At 36.3% G+C, this 23,120-nt stretch overlaps 1 protein-coding gene across 6 annotated transcripts in view; it reads right to left on the bottom strand.

Annotated features, from left to right (window-relative positions):
• CREB1 (cAMP responsive element binding protein 1) overlaps nucleotides 1-23,120 on the bottom strand; it is a 74,898-nt gene that overhangs the window by 30,587 nt on the left and 21,191 nt on the right. For 3 of the 6 annotated variants that reach the window (XM_003253996.4, XM_030802421.1, XM_030802418.1), the window contains exons 2-6: nucleotides 17,291-17,412; nucleotides 12,648-12,794; nucleotides 11,860-11,901; nucleotides 5,508-5,608; nucleotides 2,706-2,848 (exon numbers count right to left, since the gene is read on the bottom strand). In XM_003253996.4, coding sequence (XP_003254044.1) covers nucleotides 2,706-2,848; nucleotides 5,508-5,608; nucleotides 11,860-11,901; nucleotides 12,648-12,794; nucleotides 17,291-17,404 — 547 coding nt within the window. In that variant the 5' untranslated portion in view covers nucleotides 17,405-17,412. The remainder of the gene's footprint in view (nucleotides 1-2,705; nucleotides 2,849-5,507; nucleotides 5,609-11,859; nucleotides 11,902-12,647; nucleotides 12,795-17,290; nucleotides 17,413-23,120) is intronic. The other 3 variants (XM_003253995.4, XM_030802420.1, XM_030802419.1) reach the window with 1 other exon arrangement.

The raw sequence follows: 23,120 nt of genomic DNA, 5'->3' as shown, positions 1-23,120 counted from the left end.
TTTAGTGAAACAAAAAAATTCAAGTTCAAAATGACAGATACACATTTTCTACCTAAGAGCAGAATCACTAATAAGATTTTACTATCTGGGACACTGAACCAAGTAACATAAATCTAGTAACAGCATGAATTTAATAAAATAACCAATTTAAGGAAGGAGTGGAAATTCATGCCTCCACCTGGAAGGGTACTTGCGGAGGATATGCTTTAATTTGAAAATTGCACTCTTTTTTTTTTTTTTTTTTGAGACGGAGTCTCCCTGTCGCCCAGGCTGGAGTGCAGTGGCGCGATCTCGGCTCACTGCAGGCTCCGCCCCCCGGGTTCACGCCATTCTCCTGCCTCAGCCTCCTGAGTAGCTGGGACTACAGGCGCCCGCCACCTCACCCGGCTAATTTTTTGTATTTTTAGTAGAGACGGGGTTTCACTGTGTTAGCCAGGATGGTTGATAATTCCACTCTTAGGATATTTATATAGCATTGTTTGAAACAATAGAAATGTCCTAAATGTTCATCAGCAGGAGAAAGTTTAAATAAGTGCTGTATTTATACAGTGAAACACAATGCAGCTATTAAACAAAATACATAACTGTGTGTTTATACATCTACGGTGAATTCTGACAATCATATGTTCATTTTATAAGAAATATAAATGTTGCTATATGTATTTATTATATTGCTTTTAATGAAAATCAAGAATAAAATGTTAAATCAGTTCCATCAAAGCCATGTGTGCATATACAGAGAGGACACAGGATAAAAATAACAAACAAAGCTTTAAAAATTTAAAAGTATTAATCTCTCTCTTTCTTTTTTTGAGACAGAATCTTGCTCTGTCACCCAGGCTGGAGTGCAGTGGCATGATCTCAGCTCACTGCAAGCTCCGCCTCCTGGGTTCAAGCAATTCTCCTGTCTCAGCCTCCCCAGCAGCTGGGATTACAGGCGTGTGCCACCATGCCCGGCTAATTTTTGTATTTTTAGTGAAGACACAGGGTTTCACCATGTTGGGCAGGCTGGTCTTGAACTCCTGACCTCGTGATCCACCACCTTGGCCTCCCAACATGCTGGGATTACAGGCAAGAGCCACCGTGCCTGGCTGAATCTCTTAAAACTAGCAATTTTCAGCTGCTGGAGGAGATGAGTGTACCAAATTAAACATCTATGGGGGCGCTGGTACTTCTCTAACCTTCATTTCCCCTTTTTAGATTCTGATAGGCCTCTTTCCTAAAGAGCATGCTTCCTAGTTCAAGTGAGAATCTCTGTAACAGTGAATTTGTTACTGACAGGAGTATGTTGCATCCCTCAGGTATGCTAAAGTAGGGGAAAAATAAAGATCATGTATCAATGTCTTCGAATACACATCTTGAATAACTAAAAGCATCTGGTATGAGGCTTCAACTGACAATACACACACACACGTATAGAGTTGTAGGTAAAGAGTTGTACTTTATATCTGCCACAAAGATCTTAAGAAGAAAAAAGATGACTAAGCTAACTGAGCATAGTGGATAAAAAGCTTAGTCAAAAATGCCTTCCTTCTATTTAGTCTCAAAAGTTTCAGCCTTGGCAGAGTTAAAAAGTTTGCTACTTGAGAACTTGTCTTTACTACAGTTGGGAATGCAAATTAGAGCTATGTAAAACAAGGTTGAACTGGAACTAAAAAATAACATGGAGGTCAAACTTTCATGCATATTTCTTAATTTTTAAATTATTTTTATAAATAGGGATGGGGTCCTTAAACTCCTGGATGGCTCAAGTGATCCTTCCACTTTGGCTTCTCAAAGTGCTGGGAATACAGGTGTGAGCCACTGTGCCTGGCCTCAAACTTTTATGCATATTTCTGATACAGATTCCCTCAGGGATTAGGAAACTATCTCAGTAAAGAAGTTTCAATGTGTACATTTAATTTGTAACTAAGGTGGGTGGGGAAAAGCATATAAATGGGCAGCACTGGGTTTAATAAACAAATCCAAATGAAAAAAATCACTGAATGAATAAAGCACTTTGAGAGGCAAAAAGAAAAAAAAAAAAGGGAAAAAGAGAAAAAAGTACCATTCACACAAATGCTTTTGATCAAACAAAATAAAATTCGAAAGTGCCTTATAACAGATTTTGGTGAAGAAGACAGACCTAAGTGCCAGACAGAGACATCATAGAAATGAAAACTTTTAAATAATTTTGTAAGAGCAATTTTTGCTTTACGTGGGCCAAAAAGTATACTACTATCTTTCATATGAAAAGGAATAATTGAATGTGCTGACTCAAGCCACGCTTATCCCCACTTGAAACATTATTAAATACGAAGATATTAAAATGCTACTTTCAGAAGGCAAGACAAACTATTAAAATGAATACCGAGATATATTCGAGGAATGATTTTTTTTTAATCTAAAAAACTCATGTTCTCTCAACACATACGAGGCCTAAAACCTAGGGTCTCAATTAGCAGTTCAAAAACTTCAGACTTTTCATGCATCTGCACAAAAATAAAAGGACATCTAAAAGGCTTATATACTTGACTAATACTAACTAAAACTCTCTGAAGAAAAGAAAATACTACCATTACAGACCTTTGCATAGTGAAGAGTAAAGGAAATATAATAATGGCAGCAAAACTGAGACGACTTGGCACTTATATGGTTTCTCTGAAGAGAATGCAACTATTAGCTTTTCTCCTCACTTTTTGAAATAGAAATTGTCTATTACTCACTATACTGTCCACTGCTAGTTTGGTAAATTGGAGTTGGCACCGTTACAGTGGTGATGGCAGGTGCTGAAGTCTCCTCTTCAGACTTCTCTTCTTCAATCCTTGGCACTCCTGGTGCATCAGAAGATAAGTCATTCAAAATTTTCCTACAAAATTAGAAAACTAGAATAATTAAAAATATAAGTAAAATTTACTGGCTAAATACAAATATAGTTAAAGATGAGAAAACTGACAGAAAGCTGCTAGTGCTCAGGACAGAAGGTTTTTTTTTTTTTTTTTTTTGAGATGGAGTCTTGCTCTGTCACCCAGGCTGGAGTGCAGTGGCGCGATCTTGGTTCACTGCAACCTCCACCTCCCGGGTTCAAGCAATTCTCCTGCAACAAACTCCAGAGTAGCTGGGACTACAGGCACCTGCCACCATGCCCAGTTAATTTTTTTGGTATTTTTAGTAGACAGGGTTTCACTATGTTGGCCAGGATGGTCTCGAACTCCTGACCTCAGGTGATCCACCCGCCTTGGCCTCTTGAAGTGCTGGGATTACAGGTGTGAGTCATCACACCCAGCCAGCAGAAGTTTAAAATACATAAATTACATGAATAAACTCTTTATGGGTCAGGGATTCATCTAGATGTCAAAACGAACCCAAATATGTACAAAAAAAAAAAAAAGATGTATTATCTTTAACCTCAATGTAAGGAAGGGTGCAATTAAGGGTAATAGTAAGACTGACTACATTAAAAAAAATCTTTTGCATCTCAAAGAACACACACACACAAAGTCGGAAAGTAAAAAGTCAACAATCAACTAAAGGGAAAAAAGATCAAAACCTGATTTTTAAATTCTCACTTCTCAGATTGGGAAACATAAAAAAGTGTAACAAAATCTGTTAGCAAAGCTACAAAAAAACAAAAAAAACAAAAACAAAAACAAAAAAACCACACTCTCATACATTGCTGCTGGGAGTATAAAATTGGCACAACCCCGATATAAGGAATTGGTGATATTTAAGGAAATACAGGTGTTCGTGCCTCAATCCCATTTCCAGGAATTCACCCCAATTCCAACAATATGAAAATAAATTCGCTTAAGATTATTCCCATTAGCACTGTTTGTAACTGCAAAATAATGGAGACATATATCCAAGGTCTAAAACAGAAAAACAAATAAAAAGGAAAAAAAATACTGGAAACAATCTATATGCCTATATAGGCGAGTGGTTGAATAAACTATGGTACACCCAAATAATGGATGTAGCATATCTTCTGTGTAAGGAAAAAAGGGAAATAAGAAAACAGACATGTATCTGCTCATTTGTTCAAGAAAAAAAATCAGGATGGATAAACCAGAGAGTAATGATTTTAGCTATTTACTGGGGATGGGTAGGAAAGAAATGAAAACGACAGAAGGAATGGGGAGGCACTACTGAGTATACTTTTTTGTGCAATTCTGACTTTTGGTACAGTGTTAAATGTTTCACTTACTAGAAAAAAAATAAAGATCAACAAGGATGGGTGGAGAAACTCTAAAATGAAACCCAAAAACAAAGGAACCATACCATATTTCAAATGAATAACATAATCACACTGAAAGGTGGGAAAAAACTCTAACCCAAGTGATTTTTGATATCTTAAATTTGTAACAAACTAGTTATAAACTCTGTCCCTTTATGCTGTTATTATAAAAAATGACATCTTCATATATCATATGCTTATTCACATAAATTTATAGTTATTGTTCTATGCCTTTGTCTTTCCGATCATATAGGAAAAAAAGGAGTTACAAACCAAAACTATAATAATCCTGGCTTTTATATTTACCTGTGTAATTACTTTGCTAGTAGTATTTGGTTGGATTTGCTTCAGGATCAAATGTGTTATATACTAACAGGAGATACGCTTCAAAGTTAAAATCTAACACTAGCTATACTTAAAATAAATTATGAATATAAATACATATAACATATACTGGTAATATAAAATTTCTTAGACCTCAAAATCAATGTATTGCTAGTCACTTAGGATTCTTAATTTAATTGTAAGGACAGAGAAAAGGGTTAGCTTAATAGCCAAGCGGGGGGGAAAAAACCATCTCTTTGAAAAATAGGAATATATAAAAAATAATTTACACTAACAAGGAAGATAATTATGAGTCTGAAGTTTCTTCAACGCTGAAGTAAACTTATCAAGATTTATGGAACTGCCCTTCCTGAAGATATTTAATGTGGAGCTAATTTTTACATTAAAAAATGGTTTTGGTTCACCTTGGAGGCAAGGCATGGACTAGGCAACAAAATGGTTTTGGTTCACCTTGGAGGCAAGGCATGGACTAAGCAACATCTATAACTGAACACAAAAATAACAGTAAGCTACCCCTAAAATTAGGGGATGTTAGTAAAGCATCTCCCTGAGACAATTATTAAATTAATAGCCATCTGTTTAAGTACCATGGCATAAAAAATGGTTTGCAATGTGTTACTACGTAGATAAATAACAGAGCCTCAGAGTTGGCTTATAACTAAAAAATGCTATAACCTTATCAACTGTATTCCAAACTTTTAACAGAAAGACAGCCAGCACAGTCTACAGAAACAGAAACAGAAAAAAAAAAAAATTAGGACTGGTGAGAGTAACAAGTGCTCTTCTTATTCTGTAGGATAAGCTTCCACTTTATTTGAGACAAATAAGATGAAGAAAAGTAATCTATAAGGAACTGACTTGAGCAACTAACTGGTGTTCTGACATCTCTTTATCTGCAACTACCTAAGACTTCCTCCACATCTTTGATTCTAACTATTAAATTCCATACCTGTAGGAAGGCCTCCTTGAAAGAATTTCCCTTCGCTTTTGGGAATCAGTTACACTATCCACTGACTCCTGTGAATCTTCACTTTCTGCAATAGTTGAAATCTGAAAATAAAGAAAAACTTTATATTGATAATCAAATTTAGTTCCTATAAAATTTTTATTAAACAGTCAAATACAAAAAGTCATATATAAACTTTATACATGCTTCAGTAGAAAAAAATCAGTTCTTATGGGAGACAACCATACCAATCACTCTCCCCTTCCCTGTACTTACCCTATAAACTAACATGAAGTTACAGAACCTAAAATAGCTGCAGTTTAATTTTTTTTTTTCAGGACTCCATGTAATCAATCCTGAATGCATCAGTTATTACTTATCAGTTTTTTCTTACATCTGTTGGAACAAAACTACCAACTAAAATAAGGTTTCTGATATAAGGGATAAAATGGATGGCTAAATATTTGGTCCTAAGTCTATATAGTGACTATACAAATATTATTCTTTAACTGTATATACACTTATGAATATATTTACAGTTGTACAGTAAGACTGGTGATCCATCATCACATCCCTGACAGTTGTGCCTAGCAAGTTAGGAAAAACTCCTAACATGTTTCAAAGTTAGCATTCTATAATCACTTTTAAGTAAAAATTCAAGGTAAAGAACTATGTTTTTCTGATAAGAATACCTAGACTGAAAAGTAATGAAGATAAGCGAATAAAAATTTTACATGGAATATTAATGATAGAAACTAAAATTTACAGATGACTATGTGCCAGGTGTTATGCTAGTGCATTTACATACACTACATTACTTAATACTCACAGTAATGTAGGTGCCAGATGGGTACTATACTATTATATCCATTCCACAGATGGAAGAACTAAGGCACAAAGAAGTAACTCACCTGAGTCACAAAGCTAGGAAGTAGTGGAGCCACTGTCAATATTTAGTACCTCCATTCTAGACATCCTTACCACCATCAAAATCCTGGTGGTTCCAGTCTCAAACCAGACTGTTCTAGTCTCAAACCAGGTTTGTCAGAAGCAGCAACCAGTGGCATTTTCACACCTTTTCTAGACTAGAAGAGTTCACTTACCTAAGTATGCTTGATTGTCAAATTTACACTGCCCAAGTTTCTCTAATCAGCAGAAACGTTATGCTCTTTCCTGAACTAGGGGCACATTATGCGGACAGAGTAAGAATTATACTTAACCAAGACAAAAGGGTCTATGTAGGTCAGCTACACGTCAAAACGTATGGCAATGGCAGTAAGAAAACATATTCAGAAGTACTTGAGAAATTCCAAGTGTACTCTATGTGTGGTCTGAGCCTAACAGTTCTGCCAAGTAGGCATTCATTTTACAGGGCTTTGTGATATGCATGCTCATTTAAAAATGAAACCAGATAAAGCTAGTAACTTGTGGTAAAATATATTTATAATGAAGTAATTTGCCCCATCCAAACACTTTAAAGTCTAAGTACAGTCTGAAAGACCTAAAAATCAACAGGCAACATATAATGAATTCACAAATGACAGATAAAAAGGTGAGTAATGCTGAATTTAGTATGTGATTCTCAGCAGAATAATGCTGTAATTACTGCCAAAGAAGCACACAGAAAAGTTTCACGTTAATCAGTAGCTGCTGTAACTAGCCCACACACAAGAGTCTCTGCACAAACTTTCTCACATACAGAAGATCAGGAACTATGAAAAGGCCTGAGGAAAGGATCAGAAATTTGAGGAATAACAAGACTGAACTCAAAGTTGATAGTACTGTGACAAATGTTGTTTCCCTTCATTAATACTCCACTCAGAATTCACTTAGCTCCTCTGTGGCTCTTTCTGTGTCCACTGCTTGACTCTCATATGCCCCATCCTTACATGTTTCTCTTAAGGACATATAGTGATTAAGGAACACCCCCCTTCCAAGTTGGAACTCATTAAAACAACAACATTAAAACATGCCATATAAACTACCCACAGGATAGTTTTGAAATGAAACAAATTAATGTTGTTTTTTAATGTGTCCTTTTTTTTTTTTTTTTCTAACTCTGGATCTATGGCCCTTAATGAAAAAAAAAAAAAAAAGGTTGCCTTTCTCTGACCTGTAAGATTTTGTCAATTCACACAGAAGGAATTAACTTATCACTATTTAGTGCTTGCAACTTTGTAAATGTAAAGAGAATTCAGACCACTGAAATAAACACAACACTTCCTCTTTGGGAATACCATCCGAAGAGAAGTAAGCCATGAAGCTAATTCCTATGGAGTCCCTAATCTATCACTTAATCAATAATAAAAATACTGTCACAGAATATACCAAGCCAAGAATGAAGTTTAATGTAAACTATGGACTCTGGGTAATTATGATGTGTTAATGCAGGGTCATGAAATTATAACACAAATGTACTGGTCTGGGGGGGATGTTAAGAACAGGGGACGCTATCCACGGAGTTGGGGAGGGAGTATACAGGTAATCTCTGTAGCTTCCTCTCAATTTGGCTGTGAGCCTAAAACTGATGTTAAAAAAAAAATCATACTGGACCCACATAACTGAGATCAATAAAAATCATGTCAAAAATCTATTTTATAAATAACAGAATAAAAACATACATATGAAAAATTATATCCCAATTATAAACATCACATCATTATCACATTCCAATGATGGAACCCCTTCCTTTTGTTCTCATCTCCTATCACTTATTAACTTCTTTCTGAATTCCTTAAATAGGTCTTTAATTTTGGCCATTTGTAAGTCAAGAAATTTTCAAAAAGCTAAACTACCACTTGTAGATATAAAGTTTTAGGTCTATATTTCTCAACTTTGGTTTATTTAAAACCCATACTACCTGTTTATATTGGAAAGGTGGAGGACTCCGTTTTGATTATTTGAAATTTTAAAATAAACTATAAAGTAACTAGAACCAATCAAAACAATGGTAATATTTGATGTTTCCTAAACCTATATATGGTCCTTTGGAAACTTAAGTACTATCCCTTGGTAGAGTTGAGACTCATGGTTTGGGTATATTTTTTTTTTTTTTTTTTTAATTTAAGATTTTTTTTTTAAGAGACAGGATCTCACTCACTCACCAAGGCTGGAGTGCAGTGGTGCAATCACAGCCCACTGCAGCCTCAAACTCATGAGCTCAAGTGATCCTCCAGACTCGACCTCCTGAGTAGCTGGGATTGCAGGCATGCACTACCACTCCCAGCTAATTTTTAATTTTTTTGTAGAGACAGGGTCTTGCTATGTTGCCTAGGCTGGTCTTGAATTCCCGGCTTTAAGCAATCCTCCTGCCTGGGCTGGGATTATAGGCCACCGCGCCTGGCCTTAGATACGGTGTTTTACTCATTGGATCAAGAAGCTTACTGAAAGTCTAGATCAACGATCTTCCAACTCTTTTGATCTGCATGTATCTCTTATAAACAAGAAAAATTTTACATAGGTATACATTTTTCTTATTTCTAAATTTTAAGTATTTATATTATAAAACAAGAGTTCTTAAAGAGATAGGATAAGCATAAATATTAAAAATTTATACATTTCTTAAAGATAAATAATGTTATTTTTCAGGATAGTGAGAATGACATGATTTAATATGCTTCATTAAAAAATCATTTAACACTTTTATTTTTTGAGACAGAGTCTCACTCTGTCACTCAGGCTGGAGTACAGCAGCATGATTTTGGTTCACCACAACCTCTGTCTCCAGGGTTCAAGCGATTCTTGTGCCTCAGCCTCCTGAGTAGCTGGGACTATAGGCGCCTACCACCACGCCTGAGTAATTTTTGCATTTTTAGTACAGATGGCGTTTTGCCATGTTGGCCAGGCTGGTCTCGAACTCCTGAGCTCAAGTGATCCGCCCGCCTCAGCCTCCCAAACTGCTGGGATTACAGGCATGAGCCATGGAGTCTGACCTCATTTAACACTTTATAACAGTCATTTAGAAGTCAGATTCTAAGCTTGGGTTTTCTGAAATGTGATTTAACAACTGCTGGCATTGAAAAAGAAAACTCATGTAGATAACAAAACAAGGTGCATTTGAGGTATGCTTACTAAATAATCATTTTCATCTACCAATTATGCAAGCTTTCAATGAGATTTATCTAGTTTATTATTTTCACCTCCCCTGCTGAAACTCCGGAAGACTCCTGAACAATTTACAAAGTTCTATTTCTAGGGTTTTAAAGTATGTAGATTTGACATTTTAAAGGAGACAAACTTACGCTGTAAATTGCATCTCCAATCACTTCCCTCCTCACTTACTCTATTCCAGCCATACCTTTCTGTGATTCCTTGATATCCCAAGTACACCCTCACTTCCAAATCTTTGGATCTGCATGCCTTAGCCTCCTTCATTGGCTTCTGGTCTGTGCTGTGTTCCCTGAGCACAATACATAAAGTAGAACACCCTTCCCTCCACATCATTCTCCATCCCTTTCCCCTGGCTTTATTCATCTCTCTCGTTAATTCTCCTCACCTGACACAATTTATTTTTTTATAGTCTGTCTCTTTTCATTAAAATGTGATCTTCTTGAGAACAGAGAAGTATTATTTGCTCATTGCTGTCTTTTATAGCAACTAGAACAGTGACATAGCATGTCACCAACAAAGGTTTGTTGTAGGAATGAATGATAATCTAAATAATCTATTCTCACATCAAGAGAACTGTACCTTGTATATTTTGGAAACTTTATTCTGGAATATTAATGAGGTCTCCCATCTAGAAGATCCTCTCCTTGTTTGATCATCTCTTCTGATATAATAAACTATTTCCTAGCTGTCAACACTAATTACCATTAACTGGCTAAGATAACTATTAAAATAGATACTCCACAGTTTAGGCCTTTTAAAGAAAAAAATATTATATTTGTATCTCTATTTGTAGAATCCAGGGTTCAATAAGTCCAATTTTTCTTTTATAAATACACACTCTTAAATTAGAAGTACAGCTCACCTTAACGGACCTTAATGGAAAAATGTGTTCCTTAAAGATGAATACAAGCAAATAAAAAAAAAGAATATTTCTATACGTAATGGCCATAAAATCTTCATGTCCAAACTATGTTGCCCCAGAATAAAGATTAAAATCAAGAATACAATCAACAATAACACATATTACAATAAAAAACAGTAATCTTAGCAAATTTTGTGGCTGTAACTTAAGTAATTTTTGTGTTCTTTATAGAAAGATCTTCTATAAGTGAAAAAGAGAAAGGCAGATGTGCCCAAGGCCATTTGACTTATTAATGTCCAAACTGGGTCTGGAATCTAGGTCTCCTTACTAGCAAATCAAGTTTTTTCACTATTACCAAGAGGAGAATATGGTTAGGGAATTAGTATGGACAATGGTAAGGTAGCACTCAATGGAATAAAAACTAAGGCAAAGGACTATTGCTCAGTCATTGTGATTTCACAGAAATATCAAGTTCTTAGATCTTTACATGCACAACACTATCTTTTACTTGTTAACAAATGCCATTCCCAGTGTCTTATGGAAATTCATACAACTGATGATTTCACACAAAAACATTACTTCTCCTCCCCCACACTCCCACTTAAGTGTCAAAGCGAACCAAAAGCACAAAGACAGAATGAAGTAGAGGTGGGTAATAGCAGTTCAATGACTCAATAGTATAAAATGACTGACAAATTCTACTGAGGACATTAATAGAATGCTTCCAGGACAAAGACAGCACTTCTCCCCTCTACAAATATTAATCAGTTCTGGTTACTATATGTAAAGAAAACATAACAGCGCTCACCCAGAAGAAAACAACCAGGATGGTGAAGAGGAAACAAAGTTATACCATCTAATAAATGGCTAAAGAAAAATAGTTTGTTTAGTCTGGAAATTTTCTTAAAAATAGGAAGGGTGCGGGGGATGGGGAAGAGGAAGCAGTCCAATAGAACAGGAATTAGACTTGCTAATCTAGTTTCCGAGAATAGAACCTGTGTTTACCCGGGATCACTAGGTAAAAGTTTTAGGAAGATATATTTTGGATCATCACAGGGAAGAATATTTTAGCAATCACTCCTAATTGTAAACAGGTTACCTCAGGAGATTGAGCTTCCTTTCTCTGAAAGTGTTCAAGTAAATGCTGGACTACCATTAGGAAGAGGGGAGAAATGTTAAACAGAATTAAGCAACATGTTAAATGTTAAACAGAATTAAGGCTGGGGAGGTAACAAGTATGGCCTAGACCCAGAAGATCTCTGAGGTTTCTGTTCAAGTGTTGAAATTCCATGTTTATAGAGGAAAAGGACAAAGACATAAAGAATAATTTCTCACCTTCCTTTCTAATAATAGTTCTCTCCAAATCTAGGACCTAGGACTCACCTGTGTTCCGGAGAAAAGTCTTTTTAAGTCCTTACAGGAAGACTGTGAAGCAAAAAATATGAAATGGGAGGCTGGGGTTATGGCCTACTTGAATGAACGTTCAAGTCTTTTTTTTCAATAAGCTCAATTGCAATGATCTATACTGCTCTCGGTTCCCTACAGTTAAACAGAGTAGTCACCTTCAAAGGTCTACAGTGCCTTTATTACCTGTGGATCAAACCCAAAGGAAAGATCTCTCCAAAGAATTAGATAACATGCATAGTATAATCCCTGACCCTTAAGATGTACCCTCTGAATATATTATTTCAAAGTTACACACTGTAACTGAAAACCCTAAGCACAGCTGATTTTACAAATGCTTTATGTAATTTTTAAGTTCAAATAATATCTTAGGTAAGGTTATTAATTTTTGATCAAGGGTTTATATTTCTCCAATTGCAGATTTAGAAAATTAGTTACTATTTTTGCATCTCAATTTTCCTTAACTGAGGTACTTTAGTCCTACCGTTTCTCCCAAACACTTCCACTTTATCTCATGTACTTCATTATTTTCCCCAATCAATTCTTTTTCTTCTGCAGCTTAAGAAATTAGTCATTTTCTTTTATGTTTGTTCTTCTCTATATATGTTCCTATACCGAAGGTGACTATACAGATGCAGCATATTCCTATACTGTGAATAAAATAAACTGAACTAGATGTGTCCTTATTTTCATAACTAGTGAAAGGAGAGAGATATGGCTATAAACAATAGTTATTAAAATAGATGCAGAACTTTTTATACACATACCTGAACTGTTTGAACTTGTGGAGACTGAATAACTGATGGCTGGGCCGCCTGAATGACTCCATGGACTTGAACTGTCTGCCCATTGGGCAGCTGTACTAGAGTTACGGTGGGAGCAGATGATGTTGCATGAGCTGCTGGCATAGATACCTATGGTGTTGAACACAGAAAAGAATTATCATCCCAGACACTCTTTGGCAGTACTCGTGTTCAATATGAAATAACTTTTTAGAAGCAAAAACGTGACCTTTTTGCTAGATATGTATTTCACTGATATGAAAGTAATGACTAAATTTAATATTCTTTAAGAAAAAACACTATAAAAAACACCAAAAACTATACTCCTACCCTTTTCAGCTCTTCCCAAGTGACAAAAAAATTAAAAACTATTTCAATGTTATACCAAATATGTAATACAGACACTCTGCATGAGATATCACTTTATTTGTATGGCACTTTACATTTTCCCACCTGCTTTCATTTCCAATTTCTGATTTTGCTATTTGAAGAAACTGAAGACTGGGTGATAAGGATCTCCATTTTAAAAACAGAAATAACTGCTCGATGAGATTAAGTGTTCACCCAAGGTCGACAGATACACTATCCTTGAAGAAACATAAAATCCTAAAGAATATCATGTTAAATAAGTCACGTTCTAAAATCTAACTGCTCTCAAGCATAAGCAAACCTGACCTAAGTCTAGAACTAAGGCAGTTTTAATGAGTCAATATCCAGATTAAAAGGGTCCTTAAATCATACATGTCTATCAGATCTTATTTATTGCTCCTATGCTTGAACACATTCAAGGATAGGAATTTTATTTGCTAATTCAGGAAACAGTTATTGGGGACCTATGTTCCAGGAATAATGTTAGAACTGAAACTACAAAAGTGAGAAAGATAGGGGTCTCTGACCTCAAATAAATTATTGGGGGTACGTATGTGAAGGAATGGGGAAAAGAGACACAATAAAATTCAGTTTAGTAATGAGGTTTGCTAAAAGAAAAATGGACACACTGAGAATTACTCTACTCAACCTAAGAGAAGGGGAGGCTATCAGGGAAGAATGTGAATTTAAAACAAAAGAAAAAAATTAGACTTGTTATTATTACTTACAGGGAAGAGTCATAGAATTTCAAGCACAGAGTGTAGTAGTGACAAAAGCAAAGAGAAACAAAAGAGAAACAGCATACATGGCAGAGTGGGATAACCAGCAGCTCAGCACCAATGGTGCACATAAGTATGTTACTGTATGATGTATGAAGTAGGGAGAGAGAAGACAACAGAGGCAGGTGGGGCTAGATGTGCTAGTCATAAAAAGCCGGTATTATGTCACATCAAAGAAACTGCATTTTATCCTGAGGGTATTACAGAAGCCACTGAAGGGCTTTTGAACTCCTGAATACCATGGTGATGTTTGCTTTTAGACAGATCACTTTAGGCCGGGCAAGGTGGCTCATGCCTGTAATCCCAGCACTTTGGGAGGCCAAGGTGGGTGGATCACCTGAGGTCTGGAGTTCGAGACCTGCCTGGCCAACATGGTGAAACCCCATCTCTACTAAAAATACAAAAAATTAGCAGGGTGTGGTGGCAGGCGCCTGTAATCCCAGCTACTTGGGAGGCTGAAGCAGGAGAACTGCTTAAACCCAGGGGGCAGAGGTTGCAGTGAGCTGAGATCGCGCCATTGCACTCCAGCCTGGGCAATAAGAACAAAACTCTATCTCAAAAAAAAAAATCACTTTAGTGGCAGTGTGAAAGATACATATTTCAGGGGGGAAACTGGTGGTGGGGAGACCAACAAAGAAAGCCCATGCAGTAGTTAAGGAAAGATGATGAAGGCCAAAAAGAGGGCAGTTAGTAGTAGTAGAGATGGGAATGAGGGAAGTGATTTTACGAAAATTTGGAAGCAGTCCAGAAACGGCTTTATGAATGGTTAAAAGAGGTGATAGGGGAATTGCAGATGACCCACGTTTCATGTCTGAAAGAGAATTGATAGACTGTCCTTAATTGAAAAAGAGAATGCAAGAAGTAAGAATAGGCTTTTGGGTGACTGGGGTTGTAATGGAAGATGATGAAACTAATCTGACATCTGAATTTGTAGAGATGTTTATTTTAGCAGGCAGTGAAATATTTGACTGTGAAGCCTGGGGGAAAGGTCCCTATAAATACAGAGTCTTTGGCATATAGTTTAAAACCGGGAGCCTCCATCTCTGGATAGTAATAAAGTCCTTACTTATTAATCACTTTCTCTCTGGCCACTATAAGTCTTGCTTAGTTTTATTTGGTTCTCAAAATGTGGTCCATGGAATAGCTTCATTAGAGTCACACAGGATACTCTGTAAAGTCAACTCTAACAGGAACCCAATCATACTTTCCCCTACACTGAAGTTTGAGAACCATAACCTTATTCAGAGTATCTCATCTCAATTCCATATAAATGCTCTTCTAATATTTGAAGCAATTACTATGTTCCCTTTCCTGAGTCTTCTCTAGGAAAAATATACCTAGCTAACTCAATAAATAATTCCTTTTCTACATTAATAATTTTATATAATGGCTTCTCTCATTATAAATTTATAAAATACAGATATAAAAAATAAAATAAAAACCCTTTATATTCCTATCACCCACAGCTAATCACTTTTAATATTTTTGTTGTACATCTTCCAGATGTTAAGGCACATGTACATTCAATTTTTATTTTTATTTATTTACTTTTTGAGATGGAGTCTCGCTCTGTCGCCCAGGCTGGAGTGCAGTGGCGCGGTCTCGGGTTCATGCCATTCTCCTGCCTCAGCCTCCCGAGTAGCTGGAACTACAGGACTACAGGAGCTCACCACCACACTCGGCTAATTTTTTTGTATTTTTAGTAGAGACGGGCTTGGGCTTCACTGTGTTAGCCAGGACAGTCTCAATCTCCTGACCTCGTGATCCGCCCACCTCAGCCTCCCAAAGTGCTGGGATTACAGATGTGAGCTACCACACCCGGCCCGTACATTCAATTTTTATAACATGCTATCTTTACTCAGCCAGCCCTTCTTTCTCATAAAACCACTGAAAAACATGCTTTACCATATCAAAAACACAAACTGTGAGAAAATGGAAGTAGGGAGAAAGGAATTCCCAGGATGACACAATACAGCCGACTCTGGGGACAACCAGACTGGACAAAATAGTGTGACTCCAGAGATAGATATGTTAAGGGCTATCATCATAAAGATGCCTGCTGGCACTGCATCTTCTTCCTCTTTTTTTTCTTTTTTTTTTTGAGAGGGAATCTTGTTCTGTCATCCCGGCTGGAATGCAGTGGCGCAATCTCAGTTCACCGCAACCTCTGCCTCCCGGACTTAAGCAATTCTCCTCCCTCAGCCTTCTAAGGTCGCTGGATTTACAGGTGTCCTACCACGCCTGGTTAATTTTTGTATTTTTAGTAGAGATGGGGTTTCACCATGTTGGCCAGGCTGGTCTTGAACTCCTGACCTCAAGTGATTTGCCTGCCTCAGCCTCCTAAAGTGTTTGGATTACAGGTGTGAGCCATGGTGCCCGGCCTAGCATTGTGTCTTCTTCTTTCTAAAGGGCAAAATGCACAGATGAGCCCAGATTCTTATCTGTTGACCCTATATTGATGGAAGTCCTGGCTCTCTCCCCTTCAATCCTGCAGCCTGCCTCGTATGAGTACCTTAAATGTATTTGGCTTTGTCTTATTCCTGAAGGCTGGAGGTAAACCCTGGTGGTCTTAGGAGAAAACACAAAAACAGCTCAATCCTTCTGACTATATTCTTGCTGGAAATCCAGTATCTGGCTCACACTATCTCAGCCAGACACCCAAGTGTGGTGAGTCCTCTATTTCCCATGATTCATTCTTGCTAGGTGACTTCTCTAAGAACTTTTAAACTCTTGGAGAAACTGAAGCTACATATATCAGAGCTTCTGCTAGGGTCATATTCTCCTGGGAACCTTCATCTGAAAGAGACGGTATCACACTATTACCTAGCAGGTCTGTATTTGCTATTTGTTTTTTAAGTTAACCACTTTTCTCATTCCTATCTATGTAAACAGCTGTTAATAAAATATTTGAGGAAAATGCATGCAAACAAAAACATAAGAATGAGAGAAAATATTCTTAGGATGTTAAAGACAAAGATGAAATGAAAGAATCAGAAATTATATTTAAAATATACAGGAAACGAAAAACTGCTATCATCCTTAAAATTTCCTTACATGTCAATTTATTTGCTTATCCTAATTTTTAGTTTAGTTCTATAAACTTAGGCTTTCATATTATCTGCATTCCCACTGCTGAAAAATAAATCTGTTATATTTAAAAAAAAAAAAGCAGTTGTCATACATAGCCAAGGTTTTCTTCCCTTATCTGAGAGCACCATTTACCCATAAGTTTAAAATGTAATTATTTCTGGATCATTTCACTAAAAATACCATATTATTGTTTAATAATACATTTTACCGTTATTGAATTAATACTATCATTTCTAAGTATACGCTAATACTAAGTAAATAGGAATTTTGATATTGTAAGAATATCTCTGCTCATTCTATGTATTATCTATGTAATAACAACTAAATTCTCTTGGAAACGTATTCCTCTAGGAAGAGACACAAACTGGAATCTCTCCATGTATTTTATACCTGGGCTAATGTGGCAATCTGTGGCTGGGCTTGAACTGTCATTTGTTGGTTTTCAGCTTCTGTTACAGCTGCATCTCCACTCTGCTGGTTCTCGGCTCCAGATTCCATGGTCATTTAGTTACCTATAATAATATGGAAGAGTGTTACAAGCACCACAGTGCTTTGTGCTTTCGTGATTTTAAAGGCAAATTTCAAGTTATAAATAGGTATATATGTGGTGGTTAGGTTACCAAATGAACTCAGAAATCTAGTTAAAACATAATGTAGCTGAATTACTGTCAAACTTGTTTAAATTTGCTGAGCTATAAAGTTCTAGTCCCTTCAAAGAAGAAAAAAACATTTCTTCTCCGTTGGCTGTTTCTTCCCAATGGGATATTACCTTGTCTAGAAATAAAAGATTCTTCTCTTACATAAATCTCCCCTACTAACAAGGAGAGGTGCAGTGGTAGCAAAATTATAATTTTTCAAAACTATACTAATCAGGTACAGAGAGATAGCAGAGAGTGGAAGTGAGCTAATGATGACAGAGTCTATTAGATATTGGCTTCATAATACCTCTTATAAGGGTATTTCCCCCCATAAGAAGGAAGAAACAGGAATTGTAAGCTACTTCCAAAAGTGATTACTAGTGGTAGGACAAAATCAGCCCGTTTCAAGCCCAAAATTTTTTAGAGATGAGGTCTCGCTCTGTTGCCCAGACTGGAGTGCAGTAGCGTGTTCTCACAGTTCATCTCAATCTCAATCTCAAACTCCTGGGCTCAAGTGATCCTTCCGCCTCAGCCTCTGAAGTAGCTAAGAATACACGTGCATGGCACCATACCAGGTAATTTCAAGAGCCCAAGTTGCGGAATTTCAAGGTAGAAAGCTGGAATAAATGGCCACAGAGCCAAATTAGAGGTGCCAAACACTGAAAAAGTTAAAGCATTCTGATACACCCCATGTATATAGCATGCAACACTATACTGTACACATATATACATACACAGAGAAATACCTTTTATATTTTTTAATTTTAAAATTCTGGGTAAGACAAAAATCGATCTTACATTTGGACTCTGCTTTGCTAAGCGCTTAGTATATTTGTAGGGTAATGTAACACTGGATGGCAGCAAAAGTGGAGTAGAGAGCAATTCCTACCAGCAGTAGCTACTGTAAATCAAGGTTAGAGAAATCTCTGGTAACTGGGGAAGCAATCCTGTCTAAAGGATTCAGGAAAATAGGCAATGTTTCTAGTGCCTATTATAATTCAGTGCCTCACATATTATGTGTCAAAACAAATTTGTTAATAGTGAGGGACTACCTTTAGTGATTCCACAAATAACACAAAAAGCCCACGACTTTTCCAGAATATATTTCATTTATTTTATAACTCTGAAATTGATCATCAAAACTGTCACTGATCCTTGTGATCATTACACTCCATCACAATGTATTACATACTAATACATCTTGCTATCACTCATAAGGTTCTATAAAAAGAAAGTATTTCACAAGTGACAGTTTAAACAATGGAAATGAAAATATCTCTGTAGAAATGAATATAAATAGTTTGGAAATACCAAAATCCACAAAACACAGATGACAAGGAAAAAGATCAACAGACTTGACTACATTATTTAAAATATTCATAAAGTCACAAGTGCACTGACCATATAATCGATAGTAATATCCAGAGATGTAGTTCAATAGTATTCACTGTAAAATTTTTTTAATCATAGCAAAAAAAAACCCTGAAAACAGTTATCCATCAAGAGAACCATTACAAAATTGTAACAATGAAAAAAAATTAATATATTGACGCATTGTAAAATAGAGCCCCATTTATATTTAAAAAAAAAAACAAATTGTTGTAAAGGTTTATGCATGCAAAAGGTGTGCAAGATTAAACACTAAACTATAAGCAGTAGCTCTGAAGAGAGAAATAGAATTTTGTAGAACTGTACAGAATGACTTTCACCTTTAACTCTTTATGTATTTCAGTATTTTAATATTGACTGAAGTATCTTTCTTCCCACGAGCATGGATTCAGGATTACTTGTATAATTAAAACAAACTTTAATATCAGAAGACATATATAACATTTTAAAATAATAAACCAAAACTATAATCATGATTTTGAGATGCATACAAAGTTTTTAAAATCTCAGATACTTTTTTAATATGAAATTACCATTTTTGTTTAAATTTTGCCTATTTACCCTATATTTCTAAATTATAAAAAAAACTTAAAAAATTATCAAATAACTCTGGTTATCACTGGTGATTAACTCACTGAATTATATTTTGCAAACTGTGGTCTTTTAAACTAAAAATAAGAAAGACATCAAATGTAACAAACAACAACAAAAATTTACCTGGGCCGGGCGCGATGGCTCACGCCTGTAATCCCAGCACTTTGGGAGGCCAAAGCGGGTGGATCACCTGAGGTCAGGAGTTCAAGACCAGCCTGGTCAACACGGTGAAACCTCATCTCTACTAAAAACATAAAAACTAGCCGAGTGTGGCAGTGGGCGCCTGTAATCCCAGATACTCGGGAGGCTGAGGCAGGAGAATTGCTTGAACCCAGGAGACAGAAGTTGCAGTGAGCAGACATGGTGCCACCGCTCACCAGCCTCGGTGTCAGAGTGACACTCCGTCTCAAAAAAAAAAAAAAGGTTACCTGTAAGTTATCCATAATTTTTGTCTTGAAGAAAATGGCATATAAAAACAAAAAACTAATAACAATAAAATAAACAAATGAATACACTCAATGACAGTAATGAGTCAAGGTATTAAGAGCAGACATTCACAGCCAGGTGCGGTGGCTCACACCTGTAATCCCAGCACTTTGGGAGGCTGAGGTGGGTGGATCACCTGAGATCAGGAGTTCAAGATCAGCTTGGCCAACGTGGTGAAACCCGGTCTCTACTAAAAATACAAACAATTAGCCGGGCATGATGGCAAGTGCCTGTAATCACAGCTATTTGGGATACTTGGGAGGTTGAGGCAGGAGAATTGCTTGAACCCCAGAGGCGGAGGTTGTAGTGAGCCGAGATCGTGCCACTGCACTGCAGCCTGGGTGACAGAGCAAGACTCTGTCTTACCAAAAAAAAAAAAAAAAAAACATTCACAATTTTTTCTTCATTTTCTCCCCCTGTAAACCATCATTTTTTCTAGAATGAAGATAAATACAAATGTATCATAATACCTCCTTTGTAGACAAGGTATACACAACCATTTTTGAAAGACTTTATTCCAAGCCACGTTTTCAAAGCTATGCTGTCATCTGGTATGTGTAGTTTTACCCTACCATTTGATTAAACACAATCTAATGCACAGATTGACCATTTTTTTCATTTTTATTTACAACACATTGAGACTACTTAATTTTGTTTGACATTTAAGGTATAGAACACCATTACAACTTTTTGTTTTAGAAAATATTACTCTATTACAATAAAGGAACAAAGCCATTAGTGAATACAAGTAAATTTTAGTTACAAAGACATACTCAAAATGCTTTTCATCCTCTTCCCTCCACAACTCGGTATTTCTTTTTAAAACAAAGTGTGGTATTTCCAATGTATAGGAGCCCCATTTAAACAACTGGTGTTTTATTATCATTTCATTCAAGCAGCCTACCAATCCTTTTTAGGGTAGAGGATAGCCTTCTTAATTTTTATAATTTTTATCTTAAGTAGATATCAACCACTTGGGCAACAGTACAAATATAATGTTTCATCAGAAAAAGTAGGCCTTTCCTCAAAGTGCTGGTGAGAATTATTTTGGACTTTGAAAGTTTTTGCTCTTTTTGTTTATACCCTCAGGTGCAGAGAGAAGAGATGGTATAGTATCATGTGTAGAATTTTTAATTTTCCTATTTACCCAGTACCAGTCTAGCTGGCAGTGCCATAATCCAGACACATATGTGGGTTCCCAAGTGGTATGAAGGAGATTCTTAATTCACTGAACAAATGCAACAAATAAATAATAAAAGACTGAATAATGCTATAAAATAAGAAAAAGACCAGATACATATGAACTCAGAATGTGACGTGAAACATCAGAATGTATCGTAAAGTCACTTAAAATATACTACTGGCTTGATAGTTTTCTAATTCTTGTTCTTTCAATGACTCTGTTTTTAAAATTTATTTGGCATTAAGGTGTAAGATTTGGGGGATTTTAGGATTTATCTTAAAATTAACATAAGACTAATCCTTTAGAAACTATGAGCTTATATAACAAATTTTGAAATAGTGCTATGTCTAAAAGAAACAATTTTTTAACCAATTCACAGATATACATCATTTTGCTATAATGGTCTCTGGAATTCAACCCCTTAATATAAAAAGTAAAAAGCCAAGTGATTCTGTAGTATTATTCATTCAATCTTGAGAAAAACAAAGAATGTTGTTCTAAGTAGGTGGGAAACACAGCCTAACATGTGATGACAAGCTGAATTTGTCACCAACAGGCATTGTCTCCAGTGGTTGTTAAACAAACTGAAATTTCTGTGTTTCAGTCTCTCATCTGTAAAAACAAGAGGGATGAATTAAAAAAAAATTAAAAGATGTCTTCTTTTTCTTTTTTTTGACACGGGGTTTCGCCCTGTCGCCCAGGCTGGAGTGCAGTGGCACAATCTCAGCTCACTGCAAGCTCCACCTCCCGGGTTCACGCCATTCTCCTGCCTCGGCCTCCTGAGTAGCTGGGACTACAGGTGCCCACCACCAGGCCCAGCTAATTTTTTATATTTTTAGTAGAGACGGGGCTTCACTGTGTTAGCCAGGATGACCTCGATCTCCTGACCTCCTGATCCGCCCGCCTCAGCCTCCCAAAGTGCTGGGATTACAGGCGTTGAGTCACTGTGCCCAGCCGAAGAATGTCTTCTAAGTTTAAATCCTCTGATCCTAGGAGCTGAGACCATAATTACAAGGCCACATAATAAAATAACATTTATGGTAAAGGAAGTATTTCCTTTTACTATATACTAATACATATAACAAAGAACGACACATTGAGTAAGAGGTCACCTAACCTCTTGATCCTAGGCAAATGCAGAGATATTCCCATCCATTTGTATAATCATGAGACTGTAATACAACCTGAGATTATTAGCAGTATTTTTTTAAAAAACTACAAGCCATACTATCACCCAATGAAGATTCTTAGTGGAGATTGTCTTTTATCTATTATGTTGCTCTGGTCATAACTGTTGTTACAGTTATTAAACAGTTAATTAACAGTCCCTTTGCTTAACTTGTAAAGTTTTTCCTTTCCATCCTAGCCTCAAGAAATTTATCTGATTCGATTTCCCAATAGTAAAGGGCTGTAACACTTTCATACCCCTTTCCACAGTAAAAACAGTAGTAATTAAAAAGTTTAAAATATAGTTTAGGTAAACATCTCAGCAAAGTGTCAAATGAGTGCTTTCTCAGCATTTAAAAGAAGAGACTATGTTCAGCAATAGTTAGGAGAATGAAAGAATTCCAAAGAGGCATTAAGGATGAATACAGTATTGATAAGTTTTGGAAGAACTTTTTCTATAAGAAAAATGGTATGAGCCATAGCCCTGTATGGAAATGAGCAAGTAGTGGCTGATAAGAGACTGTACAGAAAACAAGGAAAAAAGATAAATGATAATAGCCACCGAGAATAAAGCAATGAACAGAATAAAAATTTTAAAAACTCTGCTTGTATGTAGCTTACATTCTAGTAAAGAAGTAAAACACGTAAGTCAGATGATGGGAAGCGTGTAGAAAAATAAAGCTGGGAAGAAGGTTGGAGGTTCTCAGTATAAGGCTGACCATCGAACTCTTACTAATAAAGTAGCATTTAAATTCATCTACTC

This window comes from Nomascus leucogenys, chromosome 22a (assembly GCF_006542625.1).
Source record: "Nomascus leucogenys isolate Asia chromosome 22a, Asia_NLE_v1, whole genome shotgun sequence".
NCBI lineage: Eukaryota > Metazoa > Chordata > Mammalia > Primates > Hylobatidae > Nomascus > Nomascus leucogenys.
This window is presented reverse-complemented; position numbering and strand designations above follow the sequence as displayed.